Raw genomic sequence first — 19,138 nt, 5'->3', positions numbered from 1 at the left:
GCAGGACTGACATATCAGGAGAGATTGGATCGACTGGGCCTGTATTCACTGGAATTCAGAAGGAATGGACGGGATCTCATAGAAACATGTAAAATTCTGACGGGACTGGACAGATTAGATGCGGGAAGAATGTTCCCGATGTTGGGCAAGTCCAGAACCAGGGCCACAGTCTAAGGATAAGGGGTAAGGCCATTTAGGATTGAGATGAGGAGAAACTTCTTCACTCAGAGAGTTGTTAACCTGTGGAATTCCCTACTGCAGAGAGTTGTTGATGCCAGTTCATTGGATATCCTCAAGAGGGAGTTAGATATGGCCCTTATGGCTAAAGGGATCAAGGGGTATGGAGAGAAAACAGGAAAGGGGTACTGAGGTGAATGATCAGCCATGATCTTATTAAATGGTGGTGCAGACTCGAAGGGCCGAATGGCCTAGTCCTGCACCTATTTTCTATGTCTATAAGTCATTTATATATATCAAAAAAGCAGTGGCCCTAGCACTGATCCATGGGGAACACTACAGTTTACCATCCTCCAGTCTGAAAAAGAACTGTTTACCACAACTCGCTGTTTTCTGTCCCGAAGCCAGTTTTTTATCCAAGCTGAAGCTCGCCCTCCTATTCCATGAGCTTCAATTTTGTTAACCAGTCTTTTAGGTGGTACATTGTCCAACCCTTTCTTAAAATCCATTAGACAAAATCCAATGACTTCTCTCCATCAAGCTTCCATGTTACTTTTTCAAAAAATTCAATTAGATTAGACATAGACATAGAAAATAGGAACAGTAGTAGGCCATTCGGCCTGTCGAGTCTGCACCACCATTCAATATGATCATGGCTGATCCTCTATCTCAACACCATATTCCCACTTTTTCCCCATACCCCTTGATGGCTTTTGTGTCTAGAAATCTACCTATCTTCCTCTTAAATATATTCAGTGACTTGGCCGCCACAGCCTTCTGTGGTAGAGAATTCCACAGGTTCACCACCCTCTGAGTGAAAACATTTCTCCTCATCTTGGTCCTAAATTTCCTACCCCGTATCCTGAGACTGTGACCCCTTGTTCTAGGCTTCCCAGCCAGGGGAAACATCCTCCCCGCATCCCGTCTATCCAACCCAGTCAGAATTTTATACTTTTCAATGAGATCCCCTCTCATTCTTCTAAACTCTAGTGAATACAGGCCCAGTCGACCCAATCTCTCCTCATACGACAGTCCTGCCATCCCAGCAATCAGTCTGCACTCCCTCTTAAGCAAGTATATCTTTTCTTAGGTAAGGAGACCAAAACGGCACACAATACTCCAGGTGCGGTCTCACCAAGGCCCTGTATAACTGTAGTACGTCATCCTTGCTCCTATACTCAAATCCTCTTGCAATGAAGGCCAACATACCATTTGCCTTCCTAACTGCTTGCTGCAACTGCATGTTTGCTTTCAATGACTGGTGTACAAGGACACCCAGGTCCCTCTGTACATCAGCACTTCCCAAGCCATCACCATTTAAATAATACTTTGCCCTTATATTTTTCCTACCAAAGTGGATAACTTCACATTTATTCACGTTATACTGCATCTGCCGTGTGTTTTCCCACTCACTCAACCTATCTAAATCGCCTTGCAGCATTCTCTGCATGCTCCTCACAACCCCACAGCAAACTTGAAAATATTACATTTGGTTCCTTCATCCAAATAATTATTATTAATATATATATATATATATATATATATATAATATATATATATATATATATATATACACACACGTATAGTGAATAGCTGGGGCCCAAGCACTGATCCCTATGGTGCCCCACTAGTCACTGCCCACCACCCCGAAAAAGACCCATTTATTTCTACTCTGTTTCCTGTCAGTTAACCAATTTTCAAACTATGCCCAAAGTCCTATGTGCTTTAATTTTGTACACTGACCTCTTATGTGGGACTTTATCAAAGGCCTTCTGAAAATCCTAATACACTGCATCCATTGGTTCTTCCTTATCTATTCTATCAGTTACATTCGCAAAAAACTCCAGTAGGTTTGTCAAACACGATTTTCCTTTCATAAATCCATGTTGACTTTGTTTAATCATGTTGATATTATCTAAGTGTGCTGTTATCACACCCTTTATAATAGACTCCAGCATTTTCCCTACTACTGATGTTAGGCTAACCGATCTATAATTCCCCATTTTTTCTCTTCCTCCTTTTTTAAATAGTGGGGTTACATTTGCCACCCTCCAATCTGCAAGAACTGTTCCATAATCTATAGAATTTTGGAAGATGACAACCAATGCATCTATTATTTCCATGGTTACCTCTTTTAGTACTCTGGGATGCAGATCACATGAAGCCATGCACTGGGAGTGCAAAACCAAAAAAAATGTACCCTGAGGTTCTGTCCCTGGTCTATGCTGATCTCAGCCTGCACAGGGGCATTATCTTCTTCGAATCATAGGATGATACAGAACAGGAGGCTGCCATTTGGCCCATCATGCCTGCGCCGGCTCTTGGGTAGAGCTATCTAACCAATCCCACTCCCATGTTCTTTCCCCTTAGCTCTATAAATGTTTTTCTTTCAAGTAAGAGGGGGAGAGTGGGCCGGGGGGGGGGGGGGAAGAGAGAGAGAGTGGGCCGGAGGGTGGGGGGAGGGGGAGAGTGGGGAGGGAGGGCTGGGGGTGGGGGAGAGTGGGCCGGGTGGGGGGAGGGGGAGAGTGGGCCGGGGAGGGGGTGGGGGGGAGGGGGAGAGTGGAATCTGCCTTTTACAAATCAGTGCATTGTCTCGTTGATTTGTTTAAATTTCTCCAAGTGCCTGTCAATTTGTTCCTTGATTATGGTTGCTAAAACTTTACGCACCATTGATGTTACACCGACTGCCCCGTTGTTGCTATGATTGTCCAGACACCCTTTCTTGAACATTTGCCACTGACCAATCATCTGACACATCCCCTGCATCTCAGGAAGATTGGAAGATCTTGGCAAGCTATTCCGCTATCTCCACTCCACTTCCCTTAACAACCTGGGACGCAAGACATACGGACCAGGCGATTTATCCTCTCTCAGCTTATCCAGCCTTTCCAGTACATTTTGCCTATCAATGTTACCTCCATCCATTAACTCTAGCATGTCCATTTCTATCGATATTTTGTCAGCATCCTCTTCCTTAGTAAACACTGACACAAAGTACTCATTACATATTCCAGCCTAGCTGTGCACCTCTCAGCAAATATCACCTACGCTGTCTCTAAAAGGCCCCACCCCACTTCTAACTACCCCGCTTATTAGTTACATGCTGGTAGAAGATTTTTGCGTTCCGTTTTATGTTATGTTATCATCATAGGCGGTCCCTCGAAACGAGGTGACGTGCTTCCACGCCAAAAAAAGGATGAGTTCACAGGGGTTTCGAAAGAAGAACCCGAACTACATCCTCAAGGGTGGAAGATGCCTGTGCGTGGATTTTTTTAATGTGTGGTGACCATTGCACACCAGCCACCACACGGGCTTGACAGAGCTAGGTCTTAGTCCAGTGGCAAGGGTTACCATAGACAACTGGAGACCTCCTCTGCTGCGCGGACCCAGTGCGCACACATATCACACATTTTTGGCTTCCCTTTTATTTTAACTGCCATTCTATTCACATATTATCTATTTGGCAGTCTCATTTCCTGCTTCACTTCTCCTCTCAACTTTTTGTATTTGACCTGGTTTCACGAATAATTCTCCTGACATGCATCATACACCCCCCTCATACAAAGTACCCTGATTTTGGGTCCCCTACATTTCCCTCTTGTTGGAATGTCCCTAGCCTGTAGCTGAAGCATCTCCTCCTGAAATATCAACCATTGTTCTGTTACAGATTGTCCATCCAATCTTTGGTACCATTTTATCCTGGATAGATCTCCTCTCAAGTTTGCCCTGATCCATTTTAAAATTTCTAATTTAGATTGTTCCTTACTTTTGGTTTCCATATTTATGAAATGTTATACTTGCTTTGGAGGCTGATTCGGGGATGATTCCGGGGATGAGGGGATTGAATTATGAGGACAGGTTGAGTAGGTTGGGTCTCTACTCATTGGAATTCAGAAGAATGAGGGGTGATCTTATCAAAACGTGTAAAATTATGAAGGGGTTTGACAAGGTGGATGCAGGGAGGATATTTCCACTGATGGGGGAGAGTAGAACTAGAGGGCATGATCTTAGAATAAGGGACCGCCGATTTAAAACTGAGATGAGGAGAAATTTCATCTCTCAGACGGTTGTAAATCTGTGGAGTCTGCTGCCGCAGAGAGCTCTGGAACATTGAATAAATTTAAGACAGAAATAGATAGCTTCTTAACCGATAAGGGAAAAAGGGGTTATGGGGAGCGGGCAGGGAAGTGGACCTGAGTCCATGATCAGCCATGATCTTATTGAATGGTGGAGCAGGCTCGAGGAGCCGTATGGCCTACACCTGTTCCTATTTCTTACGTTCTTATGTTCCTATGCTCTTAATCTTCTCCATCATTAATTTAAACCTTATGATACGATGATCACTCTTACACAAGTTTTCACCCAATTTATTTCCTCTAATCTGTCACACTCTTTTCTCAGATGCTTGTTGGATTCGGCTAGAACCATAACCATGAAAACCATCCTTTGTAATACTGGAATCTTGGTTCTCCCCGTCCTCAGGATCCGGGCTAACTCACTCATGGATCTGTATTTCCCATGAGATTAATAACCGTCATAGTTATCCCACCACGTTCCGTCGAATGTTCTTGCATATATTTGCCCATATACTCCATATTTCCGAAACTACTCTGTATGGGTCTGTCTGACTAGTGATGGCAGTCACCAGATCAGACGATGAACTTAATTATTCCCAGTATTGACACAGTCAACAATTAGGTTGGGTCTATGGGGTAGTCAATTATACTCATGCTTAACTTGAGCTTGAGGACTGAGACTTCTGATTACTTAATACACTTTAGTTCTCAAACGATTGATGTAACTCTTTCATTGCAGTGTCCTTGAGAGTGGTACCGACAGTTATTCACGTACAAAGGACTCATTTGGTTTTGTAAACTTGAGGTCTTAACTGCTCACTAAGTTGTCAAAGGCAAATCCTGCTTGTCTAACCTGATAAAGTTATTTGACGAGCTGTCAAAAGATATTTGTTAAAGTGCCACATAGTAGATTTGCTCGCAAAATTGAAGCCCATGGTATTAAAGGGACAGTGGCCTCATAGTTACAAAATTGGCTGAGAGACAGAAAGCAGAGAGGAGTGGCAAAGGGTTGTTATTCAGACTGCGGAGAAGTACCCGATGGTGTGCGCCAAGTGACGCTGTTGGGATCACTGCTCCTTTATGATATATATTAATGTCCCGGAATTGAGTACACAGGACATAATATCACATATTGCAAAGTCACAAAGTTGCAAATGTGGTAAAAATTGAGGAATGTAGCAGAATTCAGGAGGACATAGTCAGACGAGTGAAATGAGCAGAAACATGGCCGAGGAAATTTAAAGCAGAGAATTGCGCAGTGAAGCACATTTAAGGTAAAAATGAGGCGAAGTAGTATAAACTAAATGGTACATTTTAAAAGAGGCTGTAGGAATAAAGAGACATGTTACTTCACAGGACCGAGAAGGTTTGGGCAGATTTAATCATGAACGATTTTCACAGAGTAGACAGAAGGAAATTGTTTCCACTGGCTGGAGGGCCAATAACCAGAGGATCCAGATTTAAGACACTTGATAAGAAATCTAATGGGGAAATGAGAAGTTTTTTAACACCTCGAATTAATATCCTTAATGACCTGACTGAAAGTGTGGAGGAAAACGATTCAGTATTAACGATCACAAGTGAATTGGATAAATACTTGAGATGTTGAATTTTCAGAAATATGAGGAAAGAGCAGCTGAGTGGGAATAATTGTATAGCTCTTTCAAAGAGATGACAAATGCACGATGGGGCGAATTATCTGCTTATGTGCTTCGTTAGTCTACGAAATATTTCAGCGCGTGTCCTAATCTTATTCCCTTGACTACTCGTGATATCGAGGTCAAAATCCCTGAAAGGTTCCGGAGTGTTGTACATTTTATCAGGATAATTGTGTCAAGCCGTGCAAACTATGGCTGTTTAATATGTGATTGTTTAAACCTCGACGTCCCCACGTCAAGTAGCGTTCCCTTTCAACATATCTGCCGCAATGTCATCTATATTGTGTTTATTTTGCTTTCTGCATGAGAAAACATGGATATCCACCATGGCCTCCTCCTTCTTCTCTTCTTTCCATACATCATGTTGATTTCTACTGCTGCATTGCCTACAGTCGTTATCATCATGGAATGATTTTAACAATGAGGAGAAAGGGACATTTAACCACATTCTTCAACTGCTCTCTGAATTTAGTCTGGGTCATGGCATAAACACAAGTGTTTGTGCAGCAACTCAGAAGCTGGAGCATGAATCCTATTTCTTTCACGTAAGAAGGTAAATGTAAAGTATAATAACCTAAATATGACATCCGGTTCCAAATAGAAAAGAGCATAAACACCGCCCATAACAGAATGAAATTCCCTGAAATAATGAGCAGTAAAATGATGGATTTCCTTCGTTTCTTCATCTCTATGTCACTGGCGATCCCCTCGCTGCTGTGATCCCGGAGTCTCCTGCGGGCTCTGCTGGCCACTAAAATGTGTCTGATGGTTAAAGCATTGAGGAGCAGAATCAGGACAAAAGGGACACAAGGGGTTAGAATAGAATGAAGAAGCTCGATTGTTCCCCACAAATATGAAACCATAACAAGAACACTCACATAACAGAACCAGGGGGTATTGGTAAACGTGTACTTACGTAAATACATAAAGTACCAGAAAATATTCTTCAAACAGCTCAGCACAGTCACTGTTCCAAGAGCCATAGCCGCGGTTTTCTCAGTGCAATATTTAATTTTCAGCTTCTGGCAACAAATTGCCACGAATCGATCAAAGGTGAAAGTGACTGTGAACCAGACAGAACAGTCTGTGGCTGCATAAAGCAGGACGGCGTGGATATTACACACGGGGATTCCCCGCACAAAATCTAGACGATGAACAACTGGAATCTGCCTCAATATCAGGTCAGTGATAACGACCAGTAGATCCGCGGCTGCCATGGCCACCAAGTAGCGAGTGACACATTTGGAGAGACCGCACTTTCCCCGAGACAGCATCAAAATCGTCATTGCGTTAGCTGTGAGGAACGGAAATCAACAGGAAATTAACGCAACAGGACGAATGTGAATTCAGTGGGTTGATGTCATTGGGGTAACATTTCTACATTTAATACTGCTTCCAGTGATGGAATTTAATAATCCCGAGAAAGGGCTTTCTGCTTGAGACAGGATGTACAATGCAAACTGTACAACTCACTATCAGCAATGAATGGTAAACTGAACCCGGAAATGGGATTTAATATTGCAAGAGTAATGTTCCATCTAATCAGAGGATCAATACTGAAGTGGCATTAGCCCTCATTTCCAAGTTTGTTAATTCATTGCCTGCTGCAGCAGGAACCCTGGAACCATCAATCTTCTGGGATTCTGTTCCCAGTCTGCACCCAATCAGGAGTTAGTTTGCGTAATTGGACTGTGCATGAAATGTCTGGGTGGGTCATCGTGGTTTTACACCAAACATCCGCCATAATACAGCGGATGATCCGGAGACTCCCCAGCAGAAATGACAGGAGTCAGTCCAGTGAAAGTGAGTCAGTGACACAGTCACATTGTGGAATCATGGAACATTATCAGCCCCAAAGCCAGAGAGAATCTGTGGGTTCAATTAGTTTCTGGATACTTTGACCTCAATGAGATAATGCAATCACACAGTTAAACATGATCTACAACATGAGTAGTCGGACATAGTGACTTACCAGGGACCCCGACCACAGCCAGAATGGGATAGTATATCTTTTCTATCTCAAAAATGAACGCGAGTATCTTAAACTCACTGATCATTAAATACATTCTTCTCCTCTCGGTAGAGCCGCTGATCGCTGAATGCCGGAGTTGATGCTCTCTGCGAGACTGTGGTAAAACACGTTGAGATGTTCGCCGTTTTAATAGAAGAGATAATGTCTCCAGTGATACAATTATGGTCCATGGAGAGACACATTAATTACAGTCACCGAACAAACACATTTCATTAATGTATGGGGTCTGATATCAATTACAGTCAATGAACAAACACATTCAGTTAACCCCTTTCAAACCAAGACTCCTCGCACCACTAAATATATGGATGTAGAGTAGAACGGCCCATTGATATGAAAGTACTTCAATAATGAGCAAGGACGAAAAATGTTAAATCAACGGTCTGAGCACACTGATTGTCAACTTGATTTCTTCAAGCTTGCCAACTCAGTCGGCTCTCTTTTTGCAGTCACATAAAAGGCAATCTTCATGAATCGTTCACCATCCACATCCCCTATTGCATTCCAACCCCACTTCTAGCTGCATCTATGCAGGTGAGGAAATCTCTCCGCAATTCACTTACGACCTTTGAGAACTCCCGACTGAGTAACTTGTCCATTTTCCAAGGTAGTTCTGCAGCTGTCGACCAGCTCACTCACTGACAGTGTTGATGTCCTTGTCCCTGGTAAAACTCTTACCCTCTCCTACACTGGTCACTTTCCCAGGAATGGATCCCATTGTAGCTCCCATGGGTCCAAGGCAATTATTTGATCGTATCTGGCCCACAACTGGTTTACTCATTTAATGTCGCAGCTGGCTCTACACTTAAAGCCCTGTCAGATCGTGCATCTTTCACCTAAGCTGATCCAATTGCCAATATTATCATTGAAATTAAACATAGAACCCGCCTTCCTTTCAAAACTAACAAACCATATTGTTAAACACCTCTGCTCTGTCCCTTCTGCACACACCTCCAAGATCAACTCCGAGGAACTGATAGAATTATTTGTCACTTGATACTGAAATTATCCTTCCCCATCCCCATCAAGGAAAGCATCCCCTGCTCTAGCTCTGAAATATGATCTTTGGCTAGATTTTCAAATATCTCCCCTCATGTCCTAACCGAGCTCATCGTGTCCATGAGACAAACCTTCTGCTATTGCGAATCCATTTCTTGCAAACTCTGACATCCCAAAATCCCTTCCTGGTGCACATGTTAACTGCACATTTAAAAACAGACCCACCATCACATCAAAGCCTTCCTGGTAAAGAAGGCCCCCCATCACCTCATGAACTGCCGGGTGAAATAAAATTTCCATCATCACCTCAAGTCTCTCCCGTTTAAAGAGAAAGCCCATCATCATCTCAAGGTTCATCTGGTTACAGAGAATGCTCTTGATCACCACTTTGACTGCCCATTTAAATAAGGTCCACCATCACCTCAGGATTTGACCAGTTAAAGAGAAGGCTGACCTTCACTTCAAGAACCACCCATTGTTGTCGTTTTCAGGTCCGTTGGCTGGTCAATTCTTCAACATCGACACCATATTCGTTAAAATTATATGGCTTTATTTAGCATAAGCAATAATTAATACCTTACAAAATGTAAACAGTAGTTTACAAAGTACGACTGAGAATAATATGATACCTGCCCTTTCAGTCGAAGATGCGACCCATTCCTCATACCGCCTACTCACATACACATGTTCACCTGTCTGTTAACCTCCATGGATCTTCTACATTGAGAGCGAACTGAAAACCCTGGGATATACCCCCAAAAAGCGGAAATGTGGAAAATCCATCCAACCACAGAGACTGGTCTTAGGCCTCTGTAATAAAGCTTTAGCTGATGATGAACCCAAGGCTTTTGAAGACAATGAGTCTTTTAACTGTAAATAAAACCTAGGTACATGACTACTTCCATTAATTGAAAAAGGAGGGGAAATTGAACTAAAGTAATAAAATTGTGGACTAGTAAAGCATATTAATCTGCAATCCAGCAAAACATAATACTGAAGAATTCAAACAGGAGATTATATTTCAACAGCTGTCAAGAGTTCATAGTGGGCATATCCAGTCATAGAAGAGAAAAAAGAGTTAACTTCGAGATAAGGCCGAACTCCAAACCATCGTCAACACCTTCACAGAAGCGGAGAAGAGCATGTGCCTTACACGAAACATCCGTAAGGCAAAGGTCCTCTACCAACCTCAAACCGCCACACAGTACCACCCCCAGATTATGAAAATCCACGATGAAGCCTTGGACAAAGTTTATCATTTTCCACACCTCGGGGACCTACAGCCAACAAGGGTAGACTTCAGTGACAAAGTCAAACACCGCCTTCAGTGCGCCAGCGCAGCCATCAGTCACCTGAGGAAGAGGGTGTTTGAAGATCAGGACATCAAACCCGGCACCACAGGGCAGTAGAAATACCCGCCATGCCTTATGCTTCAGAGACATGGACTATGTATTGCAGGCACCTCAAAGCACTAGAGAAGTTCCACCAAAGCTGGCTTCTCAAGATCCTGCAAATCCAATGGCAGGATAGGCGCACCAACGTCAGTGTTCTCACTTGGACCAACATCCCCAGCACCGAAGCATTGACCATACTCGATCAGCTCCAATGGACTGGCCACATCAACTGCATGCGCTAGACGAGACTTCCAAAACAAGCGTTCTACGCGGAGCTGTGACACCGCAAGCGAGCTCCAGATGGGCAGAGGAAATGTTTCATGGACACCCTAAACACCATTTTGAAAAAGTTTAACTTCCCCATCCACACCTGAGAATCCCTGGCCCAAGAACGCTCAAAGTTGAGGAGAAGCATCTGGGAAGGCACGGAACATTCCGAGTCTCTTTGCCGGGAGCAACCGGAGACCAAGCTCAAGCAGTGGAAGAAGTGCATGACAACCCAAGCACCCCACCCACCCATCCCTTGTTCCAATGTCCCTTCAACCACCGTCTGCCCCACCTGTGACAGAGACTGTGGATCCCGCATTGGTCTCATCAGTCACGTAAGAACTCATATTTAAGTTGGAAGCATGTCATTCTCGACTCCGAGGGACTGGTAAGAAGAAGAGGTATTATCTAATAAAGATTTTATAAAATCTGTCATTATATACGTGGAATCAGAGGTGATTCCAGGCTGGTTGCCAGAAGCGGTTGTGAGGAATATGGTTTGAGAGGAGGAGAAGGAAGTAGAGGAAAACACAACGGGGACCATGTATGAGAAGATTGTAAGGGCAATGCCACAGGATTCGATGGAAGAAATAAATGTGAAAATCGCCAGAGTACGTCAAATGCTTCCTGCCTTTCCAAGCTTTCTGCTGGAGAGAGCAGAGGAGTCGGTCAAATTAAACAACTGCAATACTCATGGTTTCTATGGGATATTTAGAAAATGGAGATTGAAGGCTCCAGGTGATCAGGAGTTTTGGAAGTGTATGGCCCCACAGCTGGACTACAACACGACTTAGGAAGGAGTGTGGGTGAATTTTAAATGTCCAAAGTGGATTGAGATGGATGTTAAATTGGCTCATAACCGGATTTTTACCATGATTGCTGTATGTAAGATTGGGCGAGAGGAGGTGGCAATTTGCGCAGTGTGTGGGACACGGGAATAGACTGTGTTCCATTTACGTGATATGTCCTCAGTTAAGTGACTCTGATACTATGTTCGACAGTTGTGTGAGGTTTCCATCCTGGGTGGGGTATGAAGAATGGGAATGGGAATCCCATGTATTAAATGTTGAGATGGAGATTGCAGCAGGGTCTGCCCGAGTCGAGCAATGCAGCGATAAATTTAATGGTCAGTTTGGCTAGATTCGTGATTGTGCAAAGAAGGAATGTCCTTTTTGATAAGGGGAGGAGAATAAACTTAAAATAATATTTCAAATATATGCTAAAACATCATTAGAAGACTCTGTGATTGTTCTGTTCGGAAAGGGATTTTGAGTAATCGATAAAGATCAGTTCTTAATGTACAATAGATTGATTAATGTCACAGGAAACACATTAAACTTCAGGTTTTCTCGTTAATAAGTGGTGGAGGAATGATGTGCAGAGTGGCGGAATGGATTTAGATGATGCAATATAATGATGACGATTTGTAAATGTATTTAATGTTGAATTAATCCAAATTGAACAAAATAAGGAGCTGGACTACTGATCCATTGTTCACCACGCGTGGTTTTGACCCATGTCGGCGCCGTAGCTGTTTTCAACATTTTATGAGGCTTCCCAGAGTGAGGGTAGTTCATTAACTTTTTATTGCCTGTGGGCAACTTATAAAATGTAAAGTTTGGAGGAAAATTCAAACGGATCAGCACTTCGAAAAATAATTTTAATAAAAAGTACCTGCAATATTTGGCTAATCCACAGATGGTCCCGGACGTCGAGAGGTTTTCCAGAATTCTCTGAATAACTCCATTCTCAGTTTCTGCAGTATTTTGCTTTGCGTTTTATTGAATTGCTCCTTGTGTAATGAAACGCGCAAAAAAAAAGTGAAAATTGAACAGAAAGTCGCCTTGACAGTGTGAGTATTGGTATTCTGGCGTAGAATTGTCGGCCGCTGGTCCGGATCCCCGGCTTGGATTCCCGGCCAATGCATTGGTGCAAGTCTCATTAAATGATTGCAGCAAAGATTTTAAATTGAAGAAGTGACACAAACCGCTAAGCAAAGAAATACAATGTTAAGACACTGTATCAAACGGTACATCAGTCTGATTTCAAGGGGAAAAATGAGTTAAGGAAGGTAACTCACACCCGTGGCACAAACCTCATGGAGACAGCACAGAGCTTCCACAAGGTGAGAAAGGCTGAGCCCGTGCGAGAAAGGAGAAGGATTGGGTGGCAGGATTCGGTTTAAGGTGGGTAGAGCCTGAAGCTGCGGTGTAATTTTAAAGTTTGATGTGGGTTTGAAAGGTGGTTGAGAGTCAGTGAGTTCGAGAGGGCAGGAGAAAAATGAGTGAGAAAGGAGCCGGCGAGGTTGAAGTGCGGGGAGTGAGGCAGGAACCCGGGGCCTCACGCATTTATATCAATAAAAGCCCAAAGCGAGAATCAGACCCCGAGACCCAGGAGCAGCGGGTAACTGTAGCGCGCAGGTAACAGAGCCGAAACAGATACAATCACAGTCTGTGAATACTTAAGTCAGTAGTTTGTCCAAGAACACAGCAGCCCTGTGAGCTAATGGATAATAAGTTAATTGACGGTATTCTCAGATTCGATTCCCTGCCATGGTTGTTCTGCACACTGGGAATAAAATGTCCAACGGTGAAATGAATGAACGATTTATTTAACGTGAATTTCAATTAATACCAAACCTCGTTAGTTATCATTACCCGCAAGTGACGCTATCAGTCCAAAGAATGCTGTTTGTTAAAATATATATGTCCCAGCCTATTTGTGCATTTGCTCCGTCCGTGCAAGCTACCACCACACCTCCAACCTTTTTTCTCCAAGGCCCTTGAACGTGTTATCGGCTCCCAAATCTCGGCCCATCTTTCTTGAAACTCAACGGTTAAATCCGACCAATTAGGTTTGGTGCCCCTTCCACAGTCTCCAAACTGCTCTTACAGCAGTGACACGTAACGTCCTGTTTGATTGTGGCGAAATGTAAACTATCCGTCGCCGTCCTTCTCAACTTATCTGCAGCCTTTGACATGTTAAACACTCCACCCTCCTCCAAAGCTTCTCCACCGCCGTCTAGCTGCATGCCACAGCAATCCCCTGTTCCATTTTAATCTAACGTGTCCTAGCCACAGAATCACCTGCAATAACTTTTCATCCCGCTTTGGCACCATTAACTCGTGTTTAAACAAAGTCGATTTTAAAATTGAAATAAATGGTTCCAAATGCCCCCACCCCCCGCCATGGCCTCGCCCCTGCCTATCTACTTAATCTCCACCAGCCGCACAGTCCCGCAAGATATCTGCACTTCTCTTATTTTGGCCCCTTGAGTATCCCGGAGTTTGATCGCTCCACCATTGGTTTATTATTTGTTGCTGAAATTCGCAGACAATATAAACAACATACATTCAACACAGGCCCACTCAGAATAAGATCCGGGAGCTGCTGCTTACATGACAAGCACGTTAACCAATTAAACCATTGAGCCAATTCAAAATCAAATCTCACAACCTCTCACTAATATCTATCAACTACCAACCACTCTCTTTTGGAGATTTAGACCGTCAGTTACACTTGTCTATTTGCCTATCAATCCCAATGCTGCATTTATCGGCCAAACTGGGGCTATGTTCATTATAATTAGTTCACTTCTCGGATTCGTAGTGACGTGGGCTCTGAAGGACTCACTTGCTCAATGAAGCAAGAAAATATCCATTAAAAAAATCGTCACATAACAAAAGCGGCCCAGATCATTCTTCCTCAGTAAGTGGCCATGGCCCAACGGGTGTAGAGACTGGGTTAGATGTAAATCGTGTTGTTATCACAAGATGGCAGGTTCGAGTTCTACCCCAGGGCATTTTACACACTGGGTCAGAATGTCTCCTGCACGAAACACTCTTCTAGACCCGACGGTTTCAGAAATTCTCTGACCTGATGTAATGATAATACAAAAACTGGTTTCTCCAACAGCAGCTGACAGTTCATTTACAACATTGACAATCTGTGTAAACAGGCTGGATTTTCAGCATATTGTTGCCAGGACGCCAAGAGTTGGAAGAAGCAGTTGTTGCAATACTGCACAGCGGCCAGTGGATGGAGCAGCAGTATCAGGTGTTGCATTACTGCACAGCAGCCAGCAGATGGAGCAGCAGTACTAGGTGTTGCAATACTGCGCAGCGGCCAGTGAATGGAGCAGCAGTGCCAGGTGTTGCAATACTGCGCAGCGGCCAGAGGAGGGAACTTCTGTACCAGATGGTTCAGGACTGCAGAGTCATATAATCATAGACATTTTCATAATGGAACGAGGCTATTTCGGCACATCGTTTCCAAACCAGCCGACCAAGAGCTATCTAACCTAATACCACCTTTCCAGCTCTTGGTCCCTAGCCCTGTACGTTACGGCACTTCAAGTGCACATCTAAGTATTTTTAAAATGTGGTGATGCTTTCTGCCTCTACCACTCTTTCAGGAAGTGAGTCCCAGACACTACCACCCTCTGGGTGAGGAAATTTCCCCTCATAGCTCCTCTAAACCTCCCCGCAGTTTCTTTAAATCTATGTCCGCTGCTGGATCACCGGTCTGCCAAGGGAAGCACGTCCTTCTTATTCTCTCTAACCAGGCCCCTCATAATTTTATGCACCTCAATCAGATCCCCCCTCAGTCGACTCTGTTCCAAAAACAGAGCCAGCATCTCCAATCTATATTAATAGCCACAATTCTCCAGTCGAGGAAATATTCTTGGAAATAACCTTTACATCCTTTCCAATGTAATCACGTCATTCCTGTAATTTGGATACCAGAACCGCACGCATTACTCCAACTGCGGCCTAAACAGTGTTTTATATAATTCAAGCATAAAATCCTTGCTCTTGTTTTCGATATCTCGACTAACAAAGGCAAGTGTTCCAAATGCCTTCGAACCATCCTATTATCCTGGCCTGTTATCTTCGTGGAGCCAGAGGAGGGAACAGCTATACAAGGTGTTGCAATAGCGTACAGCGACCAGAGGTGGGAGCAGCAATAACCGATGGTCGCCTATCCTGTACAAATATCACAGATTGGGGAGCGATTTTAACCCTACCCGCCAGGTGTTCAATTCCATACCTTGGATATTTCACCCTAGAATGGAGGCATCTGTAACATGATATTACAGAGATATACAAGATAGTAACTTGTGTGCAGTACTAGTTCAAATTACATTTTGGGAGAAAGACCAGCGTGGAAGAGGCTCAAAATTAAAAGTGAATAATTTAGGACTGACATCAGAAGATTGATCAGCACTTAGAATGGACTCCAGGCAGAGTGGTGATGGTGATTTAGGAAACAACTGGATTGAGCAATGGGATGAAGCCTGTGATTGTTCAGGACGGCTGAATTAGAGTGCACAGAATGGCCTTCCTCGTGGGTAAGGATCTTGGGATCAGTACGGGTATGTGTGATAAAAGTGTCTGTCCTCCCCAGTTGCGAAATTATTTACATGAATGACTGTCTGCAAACTGAATAAGACTGGTACGTCAAGCACCCTGACCAATATTTATCTCTCAATCAATAAAATAAAGGACAGGTTACCTGGTCATTAACATAATGTGTATGTTGGAGCTTGCTGTGTGGAAATTAGCTGCCACGTTTCCTATAATGCAACAGCGACTACACTTCTAAAATGCTGCATTGGCTGTAATGGGCTTTAGGACGACCGGTGGTAATGAACTGCGCAAAAAAGTGCAAGTCTTTTCTCTGCTTCAGTGAGATGAAAGTGTAGTGCGGGTTGAAGATCGAATTCAAATTCCAACCAAACTCGCTGAAAGAAAGTGTCCGTGGTTGAGCAGGCAGTAATGGGGATTATTTGCACGGACCATCTTCCGCGCTTCAGAATCACGCGGATTTACTTGGGAATTTCACCATGTTTCCACAAGTTTTACCAGCAGTTCAAAGTTAAACATCGAGGGTAAAGGAGCGCTCACTCTGGGATTTGAAACCGGGTCATCTCGCATATTCCAGCCAATAAACGGGAAGTGAGAATTATATATCTGAACCAATGCTGGAACCAAGCCCGCTCATGATATACTCATAATCAAACCATGTGCTGGCCATTCGTGATAAGGAAAGCCATTGAGACCGAGACTGCCCTGACTGCCTTTTCTACCTGTCCGCTAAAGTGTTGCACATTGCCGCATCAGCAGTTAATGAGCTCTGCGGATGGTAATGTATCGAAGCACCAGGTGGCCATTGAGTTTGGTGTGAGGCCTCAGATTTGGACAGTGTATCAGCAAAGGCACAGAGTAAACATGGAGGCAGCAAGTGATGCAACAGCCGCCCCAAGTGATCGTTCGTGTCTGCGAATGTGGCCACTGATGTTTGGCTGGTGGGGCGGAGGGGGGGGTTACTGTCAGTTCATATCCCCAAGCACTATCGTTCCCATCATGTTTTCCGCTATATCCGCACATTAGGGCCCGGGGTCGGGCAGAATGTCCCTTGTCTCAGCCTGGTTCCCTGAGGCCCCAGCTCCCCTGATCACCAACTTCCCCAGTCTGTAAAGAAAAACTCCCTCGCACAGCGTAGGAGCGGATGGGAAGATTGTGACTACTGACCAAATCTCAGCCCACACACACAGGTTTACTTATCGGTAAAGATCAAAGCAGTCCCTAACTAGACCCAGACTGCACCAACACAGACCAAGAGATGCCATGCACTATCAGAATCTGACAATCACAATGAGAATCAGAATCACAGTCAGAACGTTTCTACACAGACAGTGCCTTAGCAGATCCAGACTGTGTCTTTAAAGACAGAGACAGCTCCAACACAGACAGGACTGTGCCGACACAGACTCAGACAGCTGCTACACAGCGCCAGACAGTTCCAACACAGACAGCTCCTACACAGGCTCAGAAAGGCCACACACACAATCGGATTGTTGCTACTCAGACCCAGACAACTCCAGCATAGACCCAGACGCTTCCTACACAGACCCAGACAACTGCTATGGAGGTGCATACTGTTCCTACAGAGACCCAGGACGTTCCTACACAGAGCCAGACAACTCCTATGCCGGCCCCATAAGATCCGACACAGTCCCAGACTGTTTCTACACAGACCACGACATCAACTACACAGACCCAGTTTCACCTACACAGAACCAAACATCCCATAACCAGTCGCAGACATCTCTTAAACAGTTCAATGCAGCTGCAAGACAGCCACAGACCGCTCCTACTTGAAACTAGGCAGCTCCTCTCACCGACAAAGGAAGCTGCCACACAGATCCATTCGCGCTAAGGAAAACGTAGTCGGCTCCAACCGTGACCAAGGGAGCACATATGCCGTCCCAAGTGGTCCTACACAGATATAGCAAGTTCCTACCCTAGCGCAGACAGGTTTTAGAAAGGACCAGACAGCTCCGACATGTTCCTAGACAGCCCTTTGTGAGACCACGACAGCAACAACACTGAACTCAAAGCTTCAAAACAGATCCAGGCAGCTCCCATAGTGATCCAGTGAGTTCCAGCACAGACCGAGGCACTTGACACCGACTCAGGCGCTCCTGCACAGACAGGATTAACTCCTACATAGTCGCACGCAACTCGCAACGACGCAATCAGCTTCAGCCCTGACACAGCGAGCTGGAATGCAGACCCAGATAGCTCCTATACACAGCCAGGACGCTCCTACATCGACCCGTTCAGCTCTTGCACAGAGCCAGGCAGCTGCTGCACAGACACAGTCAACATTTACACAGAGCCAGCCAGCTCGTATACAGATCCTTATTCGTATAGGAGCTTATTCATAGAAACAAAAGCAAAATACAGCGGATGCTGGAAATCTGAACGAAAAACCAAAAATGATGTATATACACAGCGGATCAGGTAATATCTCTGGCGAGAGAAACAGAGTGAACTTTTCAGGTCGATATCCTTTCAACCTCTTCATTGATTCAGGTTGCTCCTCCACAAACCTAGAGCTAAATTACACCGACCCAGATATAACATACAGACCCATACAGCTCCTACCTTCAAACAAATAGATCTTGCAAGGACCAGCGATCTACAACACAAACCCAGACAGCTCCTGCACAGACCCTGAATCTCCTACTGAGTTGTTATATTTGAAGAAGGAAATACAGGGCTACGGGAAAGAACGGAGGCGTGGGACTAATTGGATAGCTCTACCAAAGAGCCGCACAGGCACGATGAGCAGAATGTCCTCCACCTGTGCTGAATAATAGATCCTACGATTCTATGATTTTTTTAAATAGAGATTAACACACCATTTGGAACAGCCAGAATTATCCGAGGGTTCAGCGAGCAGGATTTGTGGTGGGCCAGGTTAGAAAGTCTGAAATTTTTGACAGTGGGTAGGGAACTCTCTGTCAGCTCGCTCCCTTGCGCCTTTCTTGAATCACGGAATTAGTGGCTTGTTTCGAACCACTGAACAATAATTTCAGCTTACATTTTGCATTTCACATCACACCGATAGGGTCCTTGCCTGTAAGCTTCCAGCGTACAGAAATATCTTCCCTTAGCCTCAAACTTTTGATCACTGCATTTCAACAACAGATTCAGCATGCTGCAAGTCTTTACACAAATCTCCAAC

General features: G+C 44.3%; 1 protein-coding gene across 1 annotated transcript; it reads right to left on the bottom strand.

The window, feature by feature from the left end:
• Positions 1 to 6,312: 6,312 nt before the first annotated feature.
• Positions 6,313 to 9,299, bottom strand: LOC139273968 (probable G-protein coupled receptor 139). Its single transcript, XM_070891040.1, has 3 exons — positions 9,168 to 9,299; positions 7,884 to 8,037; positions 6,313 to 7,205 (listed from the first exon to the last, which is right to left on the bottom strand). The coding sequence occupies exons 1-3, from the start codon at positions 9,297 to 9,299 to the stop codon at positions 6,313 to 6,315; spliced, it is 1,179 nt and encodes a 392-aa protein (XP_070747141.1).
• Positions 9,300 to 19,138: the final 9,839 nt, after the last annotated feature.

The sequence above is a fragment of the Pristiophorus japonicus genome, chromosome 9, assembly GCF_044704955.1.
Source record: "Pristiophorus japonicus isolate sPriJap1 chromosome 9, sPriJap1.hap1, whole genome shotgun sequence".
Classification (NCBI taxonomy): domain Eukaryota; kingdom Metazoa; phylum Chordata; class Chondrichthyes; family Pristiophoridae; genus Pristiophorus; species Pristiophorus japonicus.
The sequence above is the reverse complement of the archived record's forward strand: the minus strand, read 5'-3'. Positions and strand labels throughout refer to the sequence as shown.

Coding starts and splice junctions, on each gene's coding strand:
- LOC139273968 (XM_070891040.1), bottom strand. CDS start 9,299: ATGAACCTTGAGATGATGATGGGCTTTCTCTTTAAACGGGAGAGACTT. Junction 8,038..9,167: donor AGGAAGGCTTTGATGTGATG/GTGGGTCTGTTT, acceptor GTTTTACCACAG/TCTCGCAGAGAGCATCAACT. Junction 7,206..7,883: donor GGCTGTGGTCGGGGTCCCTG/GTAAGTCACTAT, acceptor CGTTCCTCACAG/CTAACGCAATGACGATTTTG.